At 36.9% G+C, this 23,288-nt stretch overlaps 2 protein-coding genes across 4 annotated transcripts in view; one reads left to right on the top strand and one right to left on the bottom strand.

Annotated features, from left to right (window-relative positions):
- The first annotated feature begins 3,795 nt into the window (after positions 1-3,795).
- Positions 3,796-23,288, top strand: part of LOC127804006 (ribosomal lysine N-methyltransferase 3) — a 51,001-nt gene continuing 31,508 nt past the window's right edge. For 2 of the 3 annotated variants that reach the window (XM_052340703.1, XM_052340702.1), the window contains exons 1-3: positions 3,796-3,938; positions 4,061-4,448; positions 18,718-18,926. In XM_052340703.1, coding sequence (XP_052196663.1) covers positions 3,880-3,938; positions 4,061-4,448; positions 18,718-18,926 — 656 coding nt within the window. In that variant the 5' untranslated portion in view covers positions 3,796-3,879. The remainder of the gene's footprint in view (positions 3,939-4,060; positions 4,449-18,717; positions 18,927-23,288) is intronic. The other variant, XM_052340704.1, reaches the window with a different exon arrangement.
- Positions 21,963-23,288, bottom strand: part of LOC127804007 (uncharacterized) — a 30,951-nt gene continuing 29,625 nt past the window's right edge. Inside the window, exon 2 of the mRNA XM_052340706.1 lies at positions 21,963-23,052. Coding sequence (XP_052196666.1) covers positions 22,861-23,052 — 192 coding nt within the window. The 3' untranslated portion in view covers positions 21,963-22,860. The remainder of the gene's footprint in view (positions 23,053-23,288) is intronic.

The following is a 23,288-nucleotide window of genomic DNA, read 5'->3' as shown; positions in this document are numbered from 1 at the left end:
ATTGTAGGCTTGGATTCCTAGGATTTTGCTCAATCTTCTCCCCAGACTCAGACTTGAGTCATCGTTTCCTAGGCGAGTAGACAGGATATGTTATGTTTACATTATTTTATGCACGTATATATATTGTTCCATGCATAATCTGTATATGATTTTTATATGCGAATCATAGAAAAACACTTTTAAATGTTTCTAAATTGCATGAAATATTTTCATCATACTGGGAGAGACATAAGGAGAAAGATACCCTAATTGATTTCTTGTCTCGAGAACGTGAAATATTGAATGATATGGTGTATTTTAGGCACCACATGAAACGATAAATGATTATGACTTGTGCATAAAGTAGGGTATCACTTGCATTATTATTAGAGGACTATCTAGTAGATTCCCTAGTGACTCACAGTAGGAAAATATCATGGTACTATGAGGCTTGGCATGCCAAGGCCATGAGAGACACGGATAGTATGTTTCAACACTGCTATCACGTTAGATATTATGGTATTATAGCGTGATGATGATGTATGTGCCAGTATATGTACTTGTATGCATGGGTGTATAAGCGTTAGGCCAATTTCTACTAGTGTGTCCTCAAAATCAATGCATGTATCGCATATAAAATGTATAGGAGACTTAGGTGGTTAGGTGAGTAACTTATGGGAGTTGTCTCTAGGCACCTATTTCTTCTACATTATGTTTTTCCTTTGAACCTCAAATTATTTAAATGTATGGTACATATTCTCATTGTTCATATTATTATTATGTTATTGTATCCATGATATTTATCGTAGCTTTTTTATTGCATACTTTCATAGTGGGCATGACATACCTTATACTCGCGAGTCCACAAGACTCACCCATTTTTATTAAAATATTTTCAAGGGATCATTCTTTTGAATTTTGGTCCAGCAGATCTTCTGGTATGATGTCAGATTCCTTTTGATTACTGATTTGATATAGGATGCTCTGTGGAGACATACACGTACTATTGAATATGATCTTTTGTCTTTTATTTTTGTGACACATAATTGTGCCAAGGGCCCGAGATATAGGACTATATATGTATTTATGAAAGTAGTGATGGATATTCATATTTTTGTATAGCTGCTATATAGGAGATATTGAAATATTTTGTGAAAAGTTGAAATGGTATTTTACTTCATGTTTCTATATTTTGTCAGTAGTATTAATGCTTTTCGCAAACCGAGGTAGAGAAGAGGCTTACTAGTCTACTGTAGAGTCGCTGGATCTAGGGATTAGTGCCGGTCATGACTATTTAGAAATCCGGTCGTGGCAGGAGTCAAGGTAGTGGAGTAGGTCGGATTGTGTCGAACCACTATAAATCCCATGTGCATTGTCCCTTGCATTTCTTTTACATTTGATTTCCATATATTATACACTTTCATCTTACATTTCTAGCATTGATTTTGAAATCATAGAAGTCTAAGCTTCTTTAATCTAGATTCACAACATTGTTTTCAAAAGTATAAAGAAGTTTAAAACATTTTTTGTACAAACCTTATATCAAATTCGTAAAGTTTTGAAACACCTAATTCAGTTGCCTCTTGAGTGTACACTTCTATTATTCTTTCAAGTTCTATTTAGAGTGAGTTTATAATATAATCTTATAAATAGTTTGTTTTGCCCATTAAAAATAGATGTTTGATTATATTTGTGGGAGAGTACTCATCTTGACTTCTTAGTCTTTAGAAGACCTACAAAACAAAAACAATTAGCAATTACTCCATATTAATTCTTCGATTTCTCCTTTTTTTTCTAAGGTAGTTGTCTTCTTCAGCACCTTACTCGATAACATGCTACTAACTCAATTTCAGAACTCCATTCTCGAGTTCTCCTTTTTCCTTTCACAATTTCTAAGATATTGCATACACTAGAAAATTAAGAGTCCTTATGATGGGTGCAATTTTTGATAGTGTAGAGTTTGTAGACTATCGAATCTTTCCCAAAAGGGTTATGCTATTTTTACACCATTATATACATTTTGAGCTACATAATGGTGTAAAAATGATCAAAACACCATGCGCCTCACTGCGCTTACAATAAAGCTTAGGGATATTTTGGTCATTCTTACACCATTGTGTAGCCCAAGATGTACACAATAGTGTAAAAATAGCATTTTTCTTCCCAAAAAAAGTCTCACTCCTAAATATTCTTGCTCAATTCATGGAATGCGAATGCCATTTTCCATGAAAATCTCTCAATTTTTATTTAATTTCTTTATGACCCCTTGCCCTCCTCGATATTAACATTGATAAATAACAATAACAAATATAAATAATTACAGAAACATATGTAAAGTTTATTATAATATGTATATTTCATTAAACTACTTGTTAATCTTATAATTTCATATTTAAATTATTTTTAATTTAATAAAAACACACCTTAGGTGCAAATTTTCATAGAGAAAATTTTTACAAAAATAGTCATTATACTTTTCAAGGTAGATAAAAGTGTTCATAAAGTTGCAGGTTCAAAAAAATTCATTTAATGGATTTTAGGTATTTAAAATTTTCATAGTAATTGATTTTTTGATATTAAAAACTCTTTAAATTATTTTTTATCAACACTTTTATTAATATTTAGGAAGTGTATTGACTAATTTTGTAAAATTTTCGATAGTGAAAATTTAGGGTCACATCTATATTTTTGTCTCTATACATTCACGTTTTTTTTCTTATATCCATTCAAATTTTTTATTGTTTCAATTATATCTTTAAATTTTCATTTTCAAGTCAAGTTAATTTCTGTATTTTGATTATTTTTTGTGTGTTCACTTGAATTTTTTATTATTTTGATTATAGTTATGTACTTGTATTTTTGAATTAATTTAAATTTCGTACTTTGAAGTGTAAAAAAATTTAAATTGACTAAAAATATAAATATATGGGTATAATTAAAATAATAAAAAATTTAAATTATTACACGATAAAAATGTCAAAGTATATGAGTTAAATTAACTCAAAAAAATAGATATAAGCATGTAATTGAAATAATAAAAAATTTAAAGCTGCATTTTCTTTGCGTTTTTAATTTTTCAGTTTTGAATTTTAAATTCATTTTTAGTTTTTTATTTTCATAAAATTGAAAAGTGTTTTTCTTATCATTTTAAAAAATTATTTCTTAAAACAAAAAATTAAAAAATACGTTTATTTTAAAATTTTGAGAAAAATTATTTTATGATATTTTATTCAATGAATTTGATTATTAAATGATAAAATTAACTCTTTTTAATAAAATTTTACTATTAAAATAAAATAATAAATTTGATTAATAAATTGTTGACATATAATTTATATTAAATATTATTATACATAATATGTGTAATATATTTAATAATATACTATATTATATGTTATCCTAGATTTTTAATTATTTTATAGATATACTATATTTTTAAAATTTTAAATAAATATATAACTTTATTTTTAAAATTTAAGTATATATATATATTTTTTTTTCTTTTCTGTTTTAGAGTCAAAACATGAAACATAAATTGTGTTTTACATGTTTTAGAGTTAGAGACTATTTTGGCTGAAAATAATATTTTGTTATTTTAGGTTTTCTTTATAATTTTTTTTTTGTTTTCAAAAATATATTTTTAAAAAAGATAAAGTAAAAGTATTTTTATTATTTTAAAAAATTTAAAATAAAAAATAGCTGAAAACAACCAAAAAAAAAAAAACGCAACTTAAATAATTACATAAAAAACATAAAATTATATGAACAAAAATATCAATTTAACCCAAATTTAGGCCATTAGGTAGATGTGATTCATCATATCAATCAGGAGTTCCAGCAGGTCGTGTATTCTGCCTGCCGTCATTGACAGACACGGAAGGGATATCGTCGCCGTCGGCAATGCGGCGTCCCTATTCTGGACCGGAAGCAGCCACAGCCACCGCCACCGCCACGGCCAGGTACTTAAGCTGCTGCTTTAACTAATTACTTGTTTTCTTCGCGATTATATATATACATGAATGTTCTTGATTGGACCGATAAACAAGCAAGCAAACAAGGATATGTGATGTGATGTTGATAGTTGTAGGCGGCGGTTGAGAGCATTCAAACGGTGGATGAGATCGCAGGGCATAGAGTGCAGCGACACACTCGGCCTCCGCGTTGAAGAAGTAGAAGGTAATGGAATTCGCGTGATTGCTCTGAGCGATTTGCAGGAAGGCGACGCGGTCGTCCGAATCCCCAAGAAATGTTGTCTTACAATCAAGACCTCTGGCGCTCGCTCTCTCATCGAATCCGCCGGTCTTGACGGCACTCTCGGACTGTGCGTTGCGCTCATGTTCGAGAAGAGCTTGGGCCACCGCTCCCCTTGGTTTCCCTATCTCCACCTCTTGCCTGCCGCCCAATCCATACCTCTGCTTTGGACTTTGGACCAACTTAACTCTCTCCTCCTAGGCACTGAGCTTCACAAGGTATGATATAACCCCCCCCCCCCCCCCCCCCCCCCCCCCCAGTTTATCTATATTCTGCTTGCAAATTACTTTCTATATAAGCTACATTGCTTAAGCTATCAGGCCTAATCATTAACTTTGTTAGCATTAAATGGATTTTGTAGCAACCTGATCATTATCAAAGTATGGTTTAAAACTTTTAACAAAAAAACATGTTGGAAGAAAGCCTTAACCCCTTCCTATATAAGTCCTCTCCAATTATGTTCATTCAATTGGCCTTCATAAAAAATATATTTCATGAAGTCTAAGAACACGTTGTTTACCTGATTTCTTTATCTAACAGAATCTAACACAATGCACTATTTTCATCTTGGGAAACAGGTTGACTCCCCCGAATTGATTGCCTATTAATTATCAACAATCCATCTTTCACCTTCAATGCATCTACTTCATTTTTCCTCTTCCCAATCATAGTTGTTGTGTAAACGAATTTAGTATTAGAGTCCCTTCTTTGGGCTGTAGGTTCTTAATGTTTTGTTCACACAATATCTCATTCCTAGTTGAGGGTGAGCCTAGGTAGCAACAATAAGGTTGTTTCTTTGAGATTAAAAGGTCATGGATTCTAGTTATGAAAGTAGTTTATTTCTGAAACAAAACAAGGTTTCATGAACAGAGAGAGAGACAAAAGATAATAAAATGCTTCATTAACCCATTTGGGGTTTCAGCTACTTTATTAAATATTCCTAGAACTAATACATCAAAATGACAAAAATGCCATTGTTTATTCAGCAACAGAAGCAACAGAAAACAGAAATATAACAGCACAAATATTACAAAACTAACAAAACTATTACACAACTAAAATACTCTAATACAAGGGTAAGACCACATACAAATCCGATCCTCCCTTGATCCTCAAAGTTGGCAACCTCATGCATTGGGGGCACTGTTTATTATCTCCTTCCTAGTTTGTTGTTCTTCTAGCTAGTTTTTGAGTGTTAGCTCAATCTCATGGTACATATGTCCATGCCTCAAATGTGTAAATCTACTTAGCCTAAAATAATGGGTGACTGAAACTAGTGTAATGTCCATTTCAAACCAAGGCCACTACCTCCAAGATCTGTGCCTTAGTACCTTCTCTTGGCACTTGGTGCACTTATGCATGACACTCTACCCTTATTACTTGGGTGGTTGGCACTATTACTTGGTACTCAAGTGCCTTGACACCCTTCCTCAACACATAGGTGCTTCACCACCTCTCATCTTGCAACCACCTAAAGATTATTGCAAACCATCTTTCATTGAGTCAATGCTAGATCAACACATCCTTGTACTCTTTGACACTTTCGAACCCCTTAGGAGGGAACGTAAAGAAACTTCCCACTTGAGGTTACTTAGTTTATTGTGGTTTGGCACATCATGGACATTGTCTCTTTTCTCAAGGGACTTTACCTTGCGACTAGTTCAAGAAAGAGATTTGGGGTATTTGTGTGATCGCTCTCTTATGGGGGCACTCCAATATGCCACATCCCATTTGATAACATATAGTTGCCTTAAAACGGAGCACTTGCACATATTTTAATGAACTCTTTTAAACGGGGGTTCTAGATAGTGATACCATAGGATCTCCTATTCCAGCATCACTTTGTTTAAAACTTCAAATTACCTCTCGTTATCCTTTGGAAAACTTTAGCCTTTCCCTACCTTTTCCCCTCTTGTAGGTGATAGTGTCACTTTGGTGACAATGGCAATGGGTAGAGTTTAGATTGTGGATCTTTGCATTCTCAAATTTGCTCCACATCCTTGTCCTTGTTAGGCAATGCATTTAATTCTTCATGCCCATCCTTATAAAGTAATCAATACTTGTACCATGCCTAATTAATGCCTATAAAAAGATTAAAATTTTATAAAATTTAGAATTTTTTTAATAAAAAATTAGATGTTGAAGGGTTTGCCTAAGATTAGACTTAAGGCTTGGAAGATAGAAAGGATTCTGAAAGGAAGCAAGGTTAACGGTTGTTTATGTTGAGTAGTTGTTAGGTTGATTGTAACGGTAACTGTCCTTTATATATAAGGCGGTTTACCAGTTATTTTAACTCGTAACTCTTGCCCCTATGTTCTATAAATAAAGGGCCAAGAGGGGTTATTTAGATGATTGAATTCATTCTATATCTTGAGAGAGATTGTGCGCTGTGTGTGTGAGAGAAAAGTGACTTGTTGTGCTTTGTAATCTCCTGTAGATCAGCTTGTTGTGTATAGTGAGGACAATGCTTGTATTATCTCTTTTGTTTTTCCAAAATAGTGGAGCTGAAGCCTCATCAGTCTGGACTTAAGGTCTTCCTAATCAATAGGAGATCCGAACCAGGGTAAATCCTTGGTGTATTGGGTGTGATTGTGTGAGTTTCTTGTTCTATTCAATTATGTCAAAATCCGTGTGAGGATTGGTGTCTTTCTTGAGGGTTGAGTGCAAGTGTGTGAAGCGGAAATTGTGACAACAATCTGGTATCAGAGAAAACATCTTCCACATTCAAGATTTCAAGGAAAGACTCTAAGGGAAGAGACACGACTCACCAACGGAACATGGCTTCATCTTCATCCACCTCTAGCCACGATATTGAGAAGTTTTATGGGAAAAATGATTTTTCCCTCTTGAAGATGAAGATGCATGCACTCCTCAGCAATCTTGGCCTTGAGGAGGCACTAGAGGGAGAAGCCAAAATGCCAAAGACTTACACAACAGAACAGAAGAAGGAGATACTCAAGAAGGCATACAACACACTCATCGTTAGTCTCGGTGACAAGGCGTTGAGGGAAGTGTTCAAGATGAAGACAACCACTAAAATTTGGCTCAAGCTGGAGAGCCTCTACATGACCAAATCTCTGTCCAGTCGTCTATACCTTAAGGCAAGATTCTTTACCTTTAAAATGCATGATGGCCAAAAGCTTCAAGATCACATAAACGAGTTTTATAAACTCTGTCTAGATCTTGAAAATATAGAAGTTAAATATGAAGATGAAGACAAGGCATTGGTCTTGCTTCATTCCCTACCTAGAACCTATGAGACCTTTGTAGACATCTTAAAGCATGGTAGAGAAACTTTATCTCTAGATGATGTAATAGGGGCCCTTAATTCAAAAGAACTGCAGAATAAAGTTGAAGGAAAATCCTCTCTGGGAGATGCCCTCATTGTCAAAATTAGAAATGATAGAAGAGATCCTAGGGAAGGGGTAGATCAAGGTCTAGATCAAGAACTAGAAAGAAGCCTATAAAATGTTATTATTGCCATGAGGAGGGTCATATTAAGAAGAATTATCCCAAGAAAAAGAAAGATCCTCAAGACAAGTATAATTCTGATAGTGGAGTCAGTGTGTGTGAGTTTGGGTATGATAGTGTAAATGCACTTGTTGTGTCAGGAAAAACCGAGAGTGATGTATGGGTTATGGACTCTGGTTGTTCATACCATATGACTCCTAAGAAACACTGGTTTCAAAATTACCAAGAAATAAATGGAGGAAAAGTCTTGCTAGGCAATGACCATGAATGTAGGGTGCTAGGAATAAGTGATATAAGACTCAAGATGCATGATGGTTCATATAGAATCCTGACTACCGTTAGGCATGTCCCAAAACTTAAGAGAAATTTAATCTCTCTTGGTGAATTGGACCGAAATGGTCATAACTTTAAGGGTGATGGTGGAGTCCTGAAAGTCACCAAAGGTTCCTTAATATGCATGAGAGCAATGCTGCAGAATGGCATATATATTCTGCAAGCAACCACATTAAGTGGGGAAGCTGCTATAGCTTGCAGTGATGCCCATATGCAGGCTAGGTTGTGGCATCTAAGGATGTCACACATTAGCGAGCAAGGCCTTAAGGAGTTGGCTAAGCAAGGCATTCTGGGTCATGGCCAGGTTGCGAGTCTCAATAAATGTGAGTCCTGCATTTATGGCAAAGATGCCAAGGTTAAATTTATCAAGAAGGCAATTCATTCCTCCAAAGCACCATTAGATTACATTCACTCAGATCTTTGGGGGCCATCTCAAACCCTAACTCATGGAGGCTCTAGATATTTTCTGTCTATCATTGATGATTATTCTAGAATGGTGTGGGTATATGTCTTGAAATCAAAGGATCACATCTTTGAGGCTTTAGGACATGGTAGAAAATCAAAAGGGGAGGACTATTAAAACCATTAGAACTGATAATGGGTTAGAATTCTACAATAAAGACTTCTCTCAAATGTGTAATGAGAGTGGGATAATTTGACACTTGACTGTCTTGGGAAAACCTAAGCAAAACCGATTGGCTGAAAGGATGAATAAAACTCTATTAGAAAGAGTGAGATGCATGCTATTCCATACAAATTTATCTAAATCTTTTTGGGGGGAGGCAATATCAAACACAACACATGTGATCAATAGATCACCATATGTTGCAATTGAGTTTAAAACACCATATGAAAAGTGGTCTGGTCATAAGCCAAGTCTAGACCATCTTAAGGTATTTGGTTGCTTAGCCTATGCTCATGTGAAGCCAGGCAAGCTGGATCCTCGGGCAAAGAAATGCTTATTCATAGGGTATCCCACTGGAGTCAAAGGTTACAAATTATGGAATCTTGAAATTGAGGGGCCTAGGACCATTGTCACAAGAGATGTGACATTTGATGAAGAGTCTACAATGAAGGCTAAAAAGGTAGAGGACTAGCTAGACTTAGAGGGAAAAACTAAAGAATCAAAAAGGTGGATAGAGGTCATGAAGTTTGAAATTGAATCATTGAGAAAGAACCAAACATGGGTTCTAGTTGATAGACCTCAAGGATAGCGAGTTATAGGCTGTAAATGGCTTTATCAGATAAAGGAAGGGGATGGAAGTAATCCAAAACCTAGGTATAAGGCTAGGTTGGTAGCTAGAGGCTTTACTCAAGTCCCGGGTATAGATTTTAATGAGGTTTTCTCACCAGTTGTGAGACTCATCTCTATTTGAGTGTTGCTTGCCATAACGACTCACTTAAACCTAAAATTGGAACAAATGTATGTAACCACAACTTTCCTTCATGGAGACTTAGATGAGAGGATTTTAATGGAACAACTAAAGGGTTTTGAGTCTAAAGGAAAGAAGGAGCAGGTATGTTTGCTTAAGAAATCAATCTATGGACTTAAGCAATCTCCTAGGCAATGGTATAGGAAATTCGATATGGTTATGTTAAAAAATGGATATGTTAGAAGTTATTGTTGTGTATATTTCAAACACATTTCATCTAGAATTGCAGTCTATTTACTCCTTTACATGGATGACATGGTTATAACAAGTCAATCTGAGTAAGAAATTCAGCAACTAAAGCTGAAGTTAAAGTCAGAATTTGAGATGAAGGAGTTAGGAGAAGCAAATAAAATACTAGGGATTAAAATCAGTAGAAATAAACAACAAAGAAGGCTATACCTATCTCAGAAATCCTATCTAGAAAAGCTAATTAAGAAGTTTGGAATGGTAGAAGCTAAGGCAGTAAATGTGCCATTTGCTTAACACTTCAAGTTGTTTTCGAATCAATCTCCTAAATATGAGGAAAGTATGAAAGAAATGGGTGTTATTCCCTTCTCTAGTGCTGTGGGGAGTTTAATGTATAGCATGGTGTGCACAAGGCCTAATTTGACTCATGTAATGAGTGTAGTGAGTAGATTCATGGCAAATCCAAGTAAAGCACACTGGAATGCTGTTAAATGGGTGTTTAGGTATTTAAGGGGTTATAGTAGCATGGTTTTGTCTTATGGTGAGTAGATATAGGAGAACCAGCAAGCATGCTAGGGTATTCGGATGCTGATTATGTTGCTGGCTTAGATAAGAGGAGATCCACAACCGGTTATGTTTTTAAGTTGTGGAACTCCACTGTTAATTGGAAATCAAGCCTCTAACATGTGGTGGCTTTATCTACAACTGAGGCAGAATATATAGCAGTATCAGAGGCTATAAAAGAAGCTATGTGGTCAAAAGGTTTGGTCAGTGAGCTCCTAGGGACTGTAGTGGATGCCACTTTGATATGTGATAGTTAATGTGCCATACACTTGTCTAAAAACCAGGCACACCATATAAGGACAAAGCACATAGATGTTCGTCACCATTTTATTAGGGAAATATTAGATAAAAAGGAGATAAAAGTAATAAAAGTTGCAGGTGATGAGAATGCTACAGATATGTTCACAAAAGCTATTCCTATGGCGAAGCTAAAGCATTGTATGAAGCTGCTGCAGATAGTTCAAGAGGCTGGATCAAAAGAGCAGGTCAGGTATTGATGAAGTGCAGGTATCTATCTTGATGAACTCTAATCCTATGCAAATGGTGGAGAATTTGTTAAAGGGTTTGCCTAAGATTAGACTTAAGGCTTGGAAGATAGAAAGGATTCAGAAATGAAGCAAGGTTAATGGTTATTTGTGTTAAGTAGCCGTTGGGTTAATTGTAACGGTAACTGCCCTTTATATATAAGGCAGTTTACCGGTTATTTTAATTCCTTGTAACTCTCGCCCCTATGTTATATAAATAGAGGGCCAAGAGGGGTCATTTAGATGATTGAATTCATGCTGTATCTTGAGAGAGATTGTGTGCTGTGTGTGTGAGAGAAAAGTGACTTCTTGTGCTTTGTAACTTCCTGTAGATCAACTTGTGTATAGGGCTGTGAGGACAGTGCTTGTATTATCTCTTTTGTTTTCCCAAGATAGTGGAACCGAAGCCTCATCGGTCTAGACGTAGGGTCTTCCTAATCAATAGGAGATCCAAACTAGGATAAATTCTTGGTGTATTGGGTGTGATTGTGTGAGTTTCTTGTTCTATTCAATTATGTCAAAATCTGTGTGAGGATTGGTGTCTTTCTTGAGGGTTGAGTGCGAGTATGTGAAGTGGAAATTGTGGCAACATTAGAGTAAACTACATTGCGCACTCCTAAGGTTTTACATAAATTCAGAGAATATCCCTCACATTTCGAAAATTGCCCAACAACTCCTGCATCTAACAGACATTAATGCATAAGCACAATTATTATTATGCCCTACAAATAAAAAAATTGAATTCAGTGAAAAAAAGTAGATATTTTGAGTCAAGTTAAAAGATTAAATTGCCCTTTAGTGATCCAAGGGCATCAATCAATGTCAACACCCTTGAGGTTTAACAAAAATGCAGAGAGTGCCCCACGTGGAAATTTTTAAAATTGGAACTTCTGTTTACCTAAACTATAAAAATGGGTTTTCAGTTTTAGGAACTTCTTTCCAATTTTAGGAAATTCTGTTACAAAGAGGAACTTCTTCCTGATTTTTGCTTTCTTCTTCATCCAAGAAAATCTCAATAAATCTATCAACCTTGATAGATGTATAGGGAGGGAGGGAGGGAAGGTAGCGTCTTTTCTTAGATTGAATGGTCCCTAGTTTGTGATCTAGTTTTGGGTCTATGTACACAGAAATCGGGTTGGCGATTAGAATGTTTCTGTGATCTTCTTCCTTTATGACCTATTTTGAAAGACTAGTTTGGGCTTCTTTAAGAGAACCAATGACCTGGAACAACTGGAAAATAAAACTAGTATAACTAACAGATCAGCTTATTATCAGGCTGCCCTTTTTTGCGGCCATGTGTAAAACACTGGTATACTTGGCTGCTGAATGGGATCACTCTGACTTAGCTATCATCGCTGACATGTCCTGCTGATAGAGAATTCATAGCATAGCTTTTCTAAAGTACTTGTCAGTTTTTCCCTCCCACTTTACCCTTTGCAGGACTTTATTTTCAGCCACAACTACTGAAAATAACATTTGATTTCACCAGTAGCATATCAAAACTGACAAGTGAATATATCTCAAAATAATTTAATGCCGGTCCACATTATTCTACAGTTTCTCACCTATTGGACTTACTTAATTGAGATATCCGATCACAGACAAATGCTGTCAGCTGTGCTGACTTCCATGAGCTTCAGTTTCATTCTTATAAATGTAGCTGCAGGCTGGTCATGATACTATTTTGATCATGTATGTTTAATAGTCTAGCTTTCTTATTGCTGTTTCTCTGTTTTGCTGCCATAAGGGAGACAAAATAGGTGTAAATCAACTCAAATACAAAGATATGTTTTTGAAAGAGATCAAGTGTAATTGCATCTTCATTTATTCAGTATCCTAGTAATATCAAATTATGAACTCGCTGTGATTCTTATAATGATGCAGCGTGTAGCGCGAGTGTGAAGAAAACACACCAAAATAAACCCTTGAAAGAGCAAACTTCAATGGCCGAAACTTGGCTTTCAAGAAGACGCAAAAACAAGACTGTTTTGCTAAGAAAATCTAAATAGGTTGCTGAAATTTGATTAAGAAAAACTTGATTACAAACTCTAGATCTTAGGCATATTTATAGTATTTGGCTAATCCAAATCCATCTAATATTTGGAAAACAAAATCCAACTAGAATCTTAATAGAAATAAATTTTAATCCAACATGAAGTAGAATCCTAAATCAAGTAGAAATATGAAATTGAATCCTAAATCAAGTAGAATTCTAAAAACTTAAGAAGTATTAAAATATTGTTCCGGCGTGATCGAGAGTCGGTTTTGGGCCGGGTCTTGATTGGTGACCGCATCATTCACCTCTACTTGAGAAGAATTCGTCCTCGAATTATGATCTGGGTATGACAACTCAACATCCGGCAAATACAAAGAAAGATCAGCAACATTGAATGTTTTGGAAATACCCATATGATTTGGCAAATCCACAACATAAGCATTATCATTGATTTTCTTTGTAATCTTGTAAGGACCATACTTCTTTGGCTTGAGCTTGTTCTGTTGTCCTGTAGGAATCCGTTCATTTTTCAAGAATATCATGACTTCATCTCCAACCGCAAATACCTTGTGCTTCCTATGCTTGTCAGCTGTTGCCTTGTACTTCTTATTCGCCTCGTGCAACTTTTGCCTGACATCTTCCTGAACTGCTTGAACGTGTTCGGCTAAGTCACTGGCTGCAACACTGAAACCTGGTACCTTTGGCAATTTTACCAAATCCAATGCATGATTAGGAACTTTCATGTATACGATAGAGAATGGTGATCTTCCTGTTGAGCTATGCACGGCGTTGTTGTAGGCAAATTCCGCTTGAGCTATGACTAGGTCCCATTGTCTTGGCTTGTCTTTGCAAACACTGCGAATCAGATTTCCTAAGGTACGATTCACCACCTCTGTCCATCAGTCTGGGGATGTGCTGTGCTACTGAAATTCAAAGATGAATCGAACATTCTCCACAAGGTAATCCAGAAGTGACTCAAAAACCTTGTATCACGATCCGAAGTAATAGTTTTAGGGACTCCATGTAGTCTAACAATCTCCTTGAAAAACAGTTTGGCTTGTAGCTACTGCATCTGCCGTCTTCTTGCATGGGAGAAAGTGCGCCATCTTGGAAAACCTGTCAACCACTACAAAAACAGAATCCATACCTCGTTGGGTTCGCGGTAGACCCAACACGAAGTCCATAGACAAATCTTCCCAAATAGCATTGGGAACAGGCAATGGCATGTAAAGACCGGCGTTAGAAGAGTGCCCCTTAGCTGTTTGACATATATAACACCTTGCCACAATAATAGAAACATCTCTCCTTGCTCTTGGCCAATAATACCTTCCCATAACAGCTTCAATAGTCTTGTCTCTGCCAAGATGCCCTGCTAAGCCACCACCATGCAAATCCCGAATAATTTTCTCACGAAGAGATGTGCAAGGGATGCACAACTGATTTCCCTTCATGAGAAACCCATCATGCACATAAAAATCTCCTGATGGTTGCTGAGACATGCATTGTTCCCACACATGTTTGAAATCCTCGTCTGTCGCATATAATTCTTTCAAGCACTCAAACCCAACAATCTCAACACTAAGGGTCTTGATCAAATCCACACGCCTACTCAAAGCATCTGCCACTCGATTATGTTGTCCTGACTTATGTACAATTTTATATGGAAATTTATCAATAAAAGCAGACCATCTAGCATGCATATCACTCCTCAATTGCCTTTGGCTACTCAAGTACTTAAGAGCTTGGTGATCCGTGTAAAGAACAAATTCTTTGGCAATCAAGTAATGTTCCCATATCTTAAGAGCCCTCACTACTGCATAAAACTCCTTATCATAAGTAGACCACTTTTTTCTGGCTTCACACAACTTCTCACTGAAAAATGCAATTGGTCTCTTCTCTTGGGACAACACAGCACCTATACCCACTCCACTCGCATCACACTCAACCTCAAACAGTTTGTCAAAGCTTGGCAAAGCTAAGACAGGAGCGGTACATAATTTATCTTTTATCAAGGTGAAACTTTGCTCTTGTTCTTCACCCCAATGGAACTTTCCTTTCTTTAAACACTCAGTAATTGGAGCCACAATACTACTAAAGTGTTTGATAAACCGCCTATAGAAAGTTGCTAACCCATGGAAACTTCGCACATCACTGACATTTTTAGGAGTTGGCCACTCTCTAATAGCTCGCACTTTTTCCTCATCTACCTTTACGCCCTCTTTACTTATAATAAAGCCCAAGAACAACAAGCTCTCACTCATAAAAGTACACTTCTTCAAATTAGCATAAAGTTTGTTTTCCCTCAACACACTCAACACCTCTCGAATATGCCCCTCATGCTCATTAATAGACTTACTGTATATCAAAATATCATCAAAATACACCACAACGAATTTACCAATGAAAGGGCGTAATACTTGGTTCATTAGTCTCATGAAAGTGCTTGGTGCATTGGTTAGTCCAAAGGGCATGACTAACCACTCAAACAACCCATCTCTTGTCTTGAAAGCTGTCTTCCACTCATCTCCAGGTCGAATTCTAATTTGATGATAACCACTTCTAAGGTCAATTTTGGAAAAAATCACAGCCCCATCAAGTTGATCAAGCATGTTGTCGAGCCTAGGAATTGGAAATTTGTACCCAATAGTAATTTTGTTGATGGCTCTACTGTCAACACACATCCTCCAACTCCCATCTTTCTTTGGTGTCAATAATGCTGGCACTGGCACATGGACTCATGCTAGTCTGAATGTGCCCTTTTCTCAACAATTCCTCTACCTGCTCACGCAAAATCTCATTCTCCCTAGGACTCATCCTGTAGTGTGGTAGGTTAGGCAAGCTAGCACCAGGAACCAAGTCAATGTGGTGTTGAATATCTCTCATAGGAGGTAGCTCATTAGGCAACTCCTCAGGAACCACATCATAAAATTCCTCCAACAATCCCTGCACTTCCATTGGAATTTGATTTACCTTCAGTAGCTCACTCACACTCTCTCCCTTGATAACCAATAAGTGAACCTCTCGAGTATCCTTACACTCCCTCACAAACTCTGTGTGTTTATGTGTAATGGTAAGAAAATTTCGCCCCTCCACTTTAGAAGCTTTAGTTTGATTCTTTTCCACTATGGGTAATAAAGTATAACGCACACCTTCTTTCTCAAGCTGATATGTGTTCTTCCTACCCGAGTGCTTAGCATCCACATCAAATTGCCAAGGCCTCCCAAATAAAATATGGCAAGCATCCATATCAACAATATCACAATAGACTTCGTCGAAGTACTTACCGATAGAGAAAGGCACCCTGCAACGTTCATTCACATGTATGCCACCAACTTCTTTGATCCATCCAATCATGTAAGGGCTTGGATGTTTTTCAGGAGTTAACTGCATCTTTGCCACCACGTCTCTTCCTATAATGTTCTCCTGACTTCCACTATCAATAATCAACTCAAAGATTTTTCCTTTCACCGTACACCTCGTGCGAAAAAGCTTATGCCGTTGAGTAGTATCTTCATTCTTTTGAGATAACATTAACTTCCTCACTACACAGGTATATTGCCCATGTCCATAATCTTCTTCATCATCCTCCCCATCAGGCCCGCAATATACTTCCTCTTCAGCAACATCTTCCTCTTCCTTTTCAACAATGTTAACTGTTTTCCTCCTTGGACAATCACTAGATCGATGCCCAACCTCATTGCACTTGAAACATTTTAAAAGAATAGGCTTTGCATAAGGATTAGGGGATTTTGGAAGATTAGAAGTAGTACCTCGAATGTTTCCCCCCGTTGTAGCCTTATTAGGGTTGACTGTATGGGGTGGATTGGAGGGTTGCGCTCCTTGAACCGACTTGCCTTTATCAAAAGCTGGTTGTTTATTTTCATTCCCATTATACCGACGATAGGTGTCATTACGAAATCTCTCACTCAACATTAACTCAGCCTTTAAAGCTAAGTTCCTTGCTTCTTGCACACTTAGAACCATCTGAACTCCAATTTTATCACGAATAGCAGGCTTCAATCCATTCAAGTAACGAGCTGCTTGTTGATTGTCACTTTCTGACAATTGGTTTCTCTCCGCTAATCGTAAAAACTCAGAGGTATATTCATTCACACTCTTCATTCCCTGTGCACATCTTTGATAAGCTTCAAACATATATTGTTCATAGTCAGGGGGCAAAAACCTACCTCTTAACAGTTGCTTCATTCGTCTCCATGTCTGAACTGGCTGTCGGCCTTCCCTCAATCTCGTTTCTCTTAATCGCTCCCACCAAACAGATGCACCGCCCTTCAATCTGTAAGCCACTAACTTTACTTGTCGTTCATCTGGGATCTCCATGTATTCGAAAAAACGGCCAACCTCAGTGATCCAATCCAGGAACCCCTCAATATCAAGATCTCCACTAAAGGTGGGAATATCAACTTTTAGTTTATACTCATCGTTGCTCCAGTGGTTGTGCTGATGCGCATTCCTCCTAACCCCTCTACCACTAGGGTTAGCTATTGCTCGACCAAAATCATCCTCTTCATCGCTATCTTCAATCACTGGTCTTCTAGGATTAACAAGGACATGATTAATGGGTGGTCTTCCCGCTCCGGCTTGATTCACCCCATTATTCAGGTTCCTGTCATCATCAACTCGTAGTAAGGTGCCCAATTGGTTGCTATGTTGCTCCAATCGCTGCTGGATAGTACGAGTTACTTCCCGCTGTTCTTCAATTGCTTTCCAAACTGCGGACAACCCCTGATCACCGTCACGAGGTTGGTTGCTACCGTTACCTTCAAGATTGGCCATCTGATTGGTTGATTAACCGCTCTGATACCACCTGACGCAGCGTGTAGCGCGAGTGTGAAGAAAACACACCAAAATAAACCCTTGAAAGAGCAAACTTCAATGGCCGAAGCTTGGCTTTCAAGAAGACGCAAAAACAAGACTGTTTTGCTAAGAAAACCTAAATAGGTTGCTGAAATTTGATTAAGAAAAACTTGATTACAAACTCTAGATCTTAGGCATATTTATAGTATTTGGCTAATCCAAATCCATCTAATATTTGGAAAACAAAATTCAACTAGAATCCTAATAGAAATAAATCTTAATCCAACATGAAGTAGAATCCTAAATCAAGTAGAAATATGAAATTGAATCCTAAATCAAGTAGAATTCTAAAAACTTAAGAAGTATTAAAATATTGTTCCGGCGTGGTCGAGAGTCGGTTTTGGGCCGGGTCTTGATTGGTGACCGCATCATATAAGCTGACAGTTTGGACATTGGTGATGTATGTTACTTTTGGTTCTTTAAGAGTTATAGTGTAATAGGATGCAATCATAATTTCAGATTTCTAATGCTACTGATTTTTTGTGGTCTGTGATTCACTATAAATTGGTTTAATTTTAGAATCATAAGCCTTGAGTTCATGTTAGATGCTTTTGATTTGATAGTTAATTGACATGAATAAAGTGAAGGCCATAAGCTTGATATGGAGCATGGATTTGGCATTAAGACAAGTACAGCAATTAGTAATTCAAAACTAGATACTGAAGCACAGATGCCATCAACATCCAACCTGCACTGCCAAACTTGCATCCCCTTCTACTAGCATGCTACCATCCTTACATCACCATATTTGTCACAATTCTACCACCACTCACTAAATGATAACAGCTTGTGGAATAAATTCTATACACAATGGAAATTAAGATCTCTAATGTTCTATTACAATTTACAAGGAAGCCTGGATTCATGATTTTGTTATTCTAACATCTAGACTTGTGATATATAATTCCTTGAAGGTTGGATGTGTTTATGGTCAATATCTGAAACTGAGCATTATTGATTTTTGTTATACAAATATCTTTTGCTTATTTTGGCATCATTCATTTTTTGATGATATATTACAATCGATTAGCTATTAATAGGAGTGTACTGTCTAATTTGGCCTATTTGTTCATAGCCTTATTGATTTTCTTATATTTGTAGGCAGATAGTTAAAGAAGACAAGGCCCTTATCTATGAGGATTGGCAAGAGTGTATCTTGCCTCTTCTGGATTCAGCTCCTTTAACTATCTATGAGGAGCTGAATCCAGACTTCTTTAGTGTTGAAGAGTACTTCGCAGCAAAAAGCCTTGTTGCTTCTCGCTCTTTTGAAATAGATGATTACCATGGATTTGGGATGGTTCCATTGGCAGATCTGTAAGTTATGCCTTTTAATTGGAATAACTTGGGTAAATATCCATGAAGTTCGTAGATTAATTTTCAGAAATCAATTAATATGGCATTCTTGATGGTAATTTTTTTGTTGCTTTTATGTATAATTCATAATCTACTAGTGTGTACAGATAATTTCTAGGGTTTTTTTCATATGAATATTTGATGTGTTTCCATCTTATTAGGTGATAAAAACTAGCTTAAAGAACTCTATGAAGAGTCTGGTGTTCGTCTGGTGTTCACAATGAAGATCATGATGCATGGGACCAATTATTCTTCATTGTATTCTATGTCAATGTGAATCTTGGCCATTAGTTTCTTTTCTTGGCACTTTAGACCACTTTCCTTTTGCTTGTTCTTGTTGTGATTTTAATTTGACCATCTTGCTATTAAGTTTTTGTTTTTCATACATACATATATATGTTTGCACATGATATGTCCAACTTCTGGCTATTTGATTTGGTCTTCTTGATATCTTTGCATTATTACATGTGGACTTGTTTGTCATGTTGTTGGAATGGTAAGATTTGTAGGCCTCATGTTTTTTGTTTAGTGCATAACAAGATAAGACTGCTTTTAAGTTCTTGTTTTGAAATTTATTCCTGGAAAACACTTCTTATTGCCAAGATGCGCGCAAGTGAGTGAATAAGACACCCATGATCGGTAACACCAGCAGTAAGGCTTCAAAGGACCAAGGGAGGTAATTGATGGAGTGGTACGATGTGATTAACACCAAGGCTAGGATGTGCGTGCAGGGAGGCTCGCAGGACCATGTGTCTTGCACACACTAAAGGGGCTACATGCATGCTCTAGGTGAGAAGCATGTGATGTAGTAGGCATGAGCACTATAGTGAAACTTGTCCCAAATTGAAACTTTTTTTTGGCTTGTATAGGGCGTATATGTCCATAAATAAACTATGGTTCACATGGTTGTTGCACATTGATTTACTTGGAAGTAACTTGAGTGCCAAAGGCACCACGATTTGGGGCTTAAGTTCTATATCTATGAGATCTGGTATCATAGTAGATTTGCTTATAGGAGTTGAAGACAGGTTAAGGCTTTTCTATGAGAATGGTGACAAAGACCATGTAGTCGATCAACCTCAAGAGGCTTGTTAGACTATGGGTAAGAAGGAGAGCTTGTGAGATGTTTGAGTAGTTGTGGAGTGGAGGTTAGGTTGGCTAAGTAGTCTAGGAATCTTGAACACTCAGTTAAGGATGGCTTAGGCTGCATCTAGGATATCTTATTAAGGATGTGGTAGGTTGAGTAGAGGAGGTGATGGGTCTAGTTGAGGAGGTTATATCCCCAAAGGAGGTGCCCTTGCAACTTGCAAGGTGCTTCAATGCAATGATTGACACCTTAGCCAACCTTGTGAGTGCTTTGAAACAATAGTAAAGCTCTCCACCTATCCATGCTAGGCTAGAATTACATACAACTACCATTATTTTGTCGATATTGTGATGGTGTGGTGGCATTGTAGGAGTGATGACTTGAAGCATGGGAGAAGAGCCATCGCCACTCGGGAAGAGTTCAAGTAGGAGCTCAAGCAACAAATTTTTTTTCGAGTGTGCTAAAGTTGGAGCATAGAAGGCAAACCCATGTTTGGGGTCCCTCCACATCGTTAATGTTATCTAGTCCAACAAACGTAATCGGGCCAAGGGGCTAAGGTACATGCAAGTTGAGGTTGAGGGAAGGTTTTTTAATGCCTTGGTCAACCACAATGGCATTTGACCTTTCCCTTTAATGTACATGCAAGTTGACTTGGATGCAACTAGACTAGCTACATAGAGGCGACTAGGTGAGTTGCATGGCATGATTATTTCAAATAGTTCGAAAGTGGTTTGAAATATGCTATAGTGGTTAGCAGTATTATATGTTGTGCTAGCATGTATCTTGCTTATTCTTGCATGTTTATCCTGTAGCAACAACAACAACATATCAAGCCTTTATCTTATTATGTGGGGTCGGCTACATGAATTCTAGACTTCCTTGTATTTCTGTCTTTTGTCATATCTTCATTTAGATCCATACACTTCATATCAAACTTTAATGTCTCTCCCAAAGTTTTCTTGGGTCTGCCTTTACCTCTTTTTTGACTAATTGTTCCATTTCATCAACTCTCTTCACAGGAGCGTCTATTGGTCTCCTTCTCACATGACCAAACCATTTTAGTCTAGTCTCTCTCATCTTCTCCTCGATTGGTACTACTCCTACCTTATTACGAATAACTTCATTTCTAATCTTATCCTTCCTTGTATGGCCGCACATCCATCTTAACATCCTCATCTCCGCTACACTCGTCTTTTGCTCATGCTGGTATTTGACTGCCCAACATTCTGAGCCATATAGCAAGACTGGTCTTATAGCTGTCCTATAGAATTTTCCTTTTAGTTTTAATGGGATTTTACTATCACATAACACCCCCGATGCATTTCTCCATTTTAGCCAACCTGCCTTAATTCTATGTGCGACATCCTCGTGAATTTCTCCATCTTTTTGAATCACTAATTCCAAATATCGAAAATGGTCTTTTCTTTGTAAGATTTGGTCTTCCAATTTTATTATAACATCATACACTCTTGCATTCTTACTAAATTTACATTCCATATATTCTGTTTTCTTTCTACTTAATTTAAATCCCTTAGATTCTAAATTGTTTCTCACGACTCAAGCTTAGTGTTCACTCCTTCTTTTGTTTTATCTACCAACACTATGTCGTCTGCAAATAGCATACACCATGGCAACTCTGTTTGAATATCTTTAGTGAGTTCATCCATTACTAGAGCAAATAAGTATGGGCTTAGTGCAAAACTTTGATGCAGTCCTATTGTAGTTGTAAACGGTTCAGTATCCCCTCAGCATATTCTGACCCTTGTCTCTACACCGTGATACATGTCCTTAAGGGTTTGTATATAGGCTATTCTGACTCCTTTCTTCTCTAAAACCCTCCATAATACTTCTCTAGGAACCCTATCATAGGCCTTTTCTAGATCTATAAACACCATATGTAGGTCCTTCTGATGATCTCGATACATTTCCATTAGACATCTCAGTAGGTATATAGTTTCCATTATTGACCTACCAGGCATGAAACCAAACTGATTTTCTGAGACCTTTGTTTCTTTTCTGAGCCTCTGCTCTATTACTTTCTCCCAGAGTTTCATGGTATGGCTCATTAACTTAATTCCTCTGTAGTTTTCACAGTTTTGAACATCTTTTTTATTCTTGTATATAGGAACCAAAGTACTCTTCCTCCACTCATCTGGCATATTTTTTGATTTAAGGATCGCGTTAAATAATTGTGTTAGCCAGGAGATGCCCTATTCTCCTATGCATTTCCATGCTTCTATTGGTATATTATCTGGTCCTACCGCCTTATGATTTTTCATCTTTTTTAATGCTTGCCTTATTTCATTTGAACTTATGCGTCGATAAAATGTATAGCTCACGTTCCCTTCGGAGTTACTAAGATGTCCCAACCTAACTCTTGTGTCGCCACCATCATTGAATAATTTTGTGAAATACTCCTTCCATCTCTCCTTAATCACTCCCTCATTCACTAATACATTTTGATTTTCATCTTTTATGCATTTTACTTGATTTAAATCCTGTGTTTTTCTTTCTCTTGCTTTAGCTAATTTATATATATCCCTTTCTCCATCTTTTGTATCAAGTCATTTATATAGATTCTCATATGCTTTTGACCTTGCTTCACTAACAACTCTTTTTGCTGCCTTTTTTGCTTCTTTATAATTTTTTTGATTTTCTTCATTGTTGCATTGATATACAGCCTTATAGCAAGTTTTCTTATTTTTAATTTTCAATTGTACCTCTTCATTCCACCACTAAGACTCCTTAAGGTTAGGGGCTCTACCATTTGTCTCTCCAAGGACTACCTTTGCCGTGCTTCTCAGGGCGTTAGTTATTTCTTTCCACATTTGGTTTGTTTGTCCTTCTCCATTCCATTCCCTTCTGCCCCTTAGTTTTTCTTTGAAGATTAGTTGTTTCTCCCCTTTTAAATCCCACCATCTGATTCTTGGATTTTGTTTTATGTGAGACGTCAAGTACTAGAAGTCTATGTTGAGTAGTCAAACACTCTCCCGGTATCACCTTACAATCCCTACAACATAACCGATCCTCTTGTTTCATGAGGAAATAATCTATTTGGGTGCTTGATGTGATATTTTTATATGTGATTAAGTGTTCGTCCTGCTTTTTGAACCTAGTATTGGTTATGATGAGCCCATATGCCATAGCAAAATCTAGAATAGACTTACCCTCATTATTAATTTTCCCGAATCCATACCCTCCATGAATCTCTCTATAGCCGTTTTCGTCTCTACCCA

This window comes from Diospyros lotus, chromosome 6 (assembly GCF_014633365.1).
Source record: "Diospyros lotus cultivar Yz01 chromosome 6, ASM1463336v1, whole genome shotgun sequence".
In the NCBI taxonomy this organism is placed as follows: domain Eukaryota; kingdom Viridiplantae; phylum Streptophyta; class Magnoliopsida; order Ericales; family Ebenaceae; genus Diospyros; species Diospyros lotus.
Note: the sequence above shows the minus strand (reverse complement) of the source record. Positions and strands in the feature narration are given on the sequence as shown.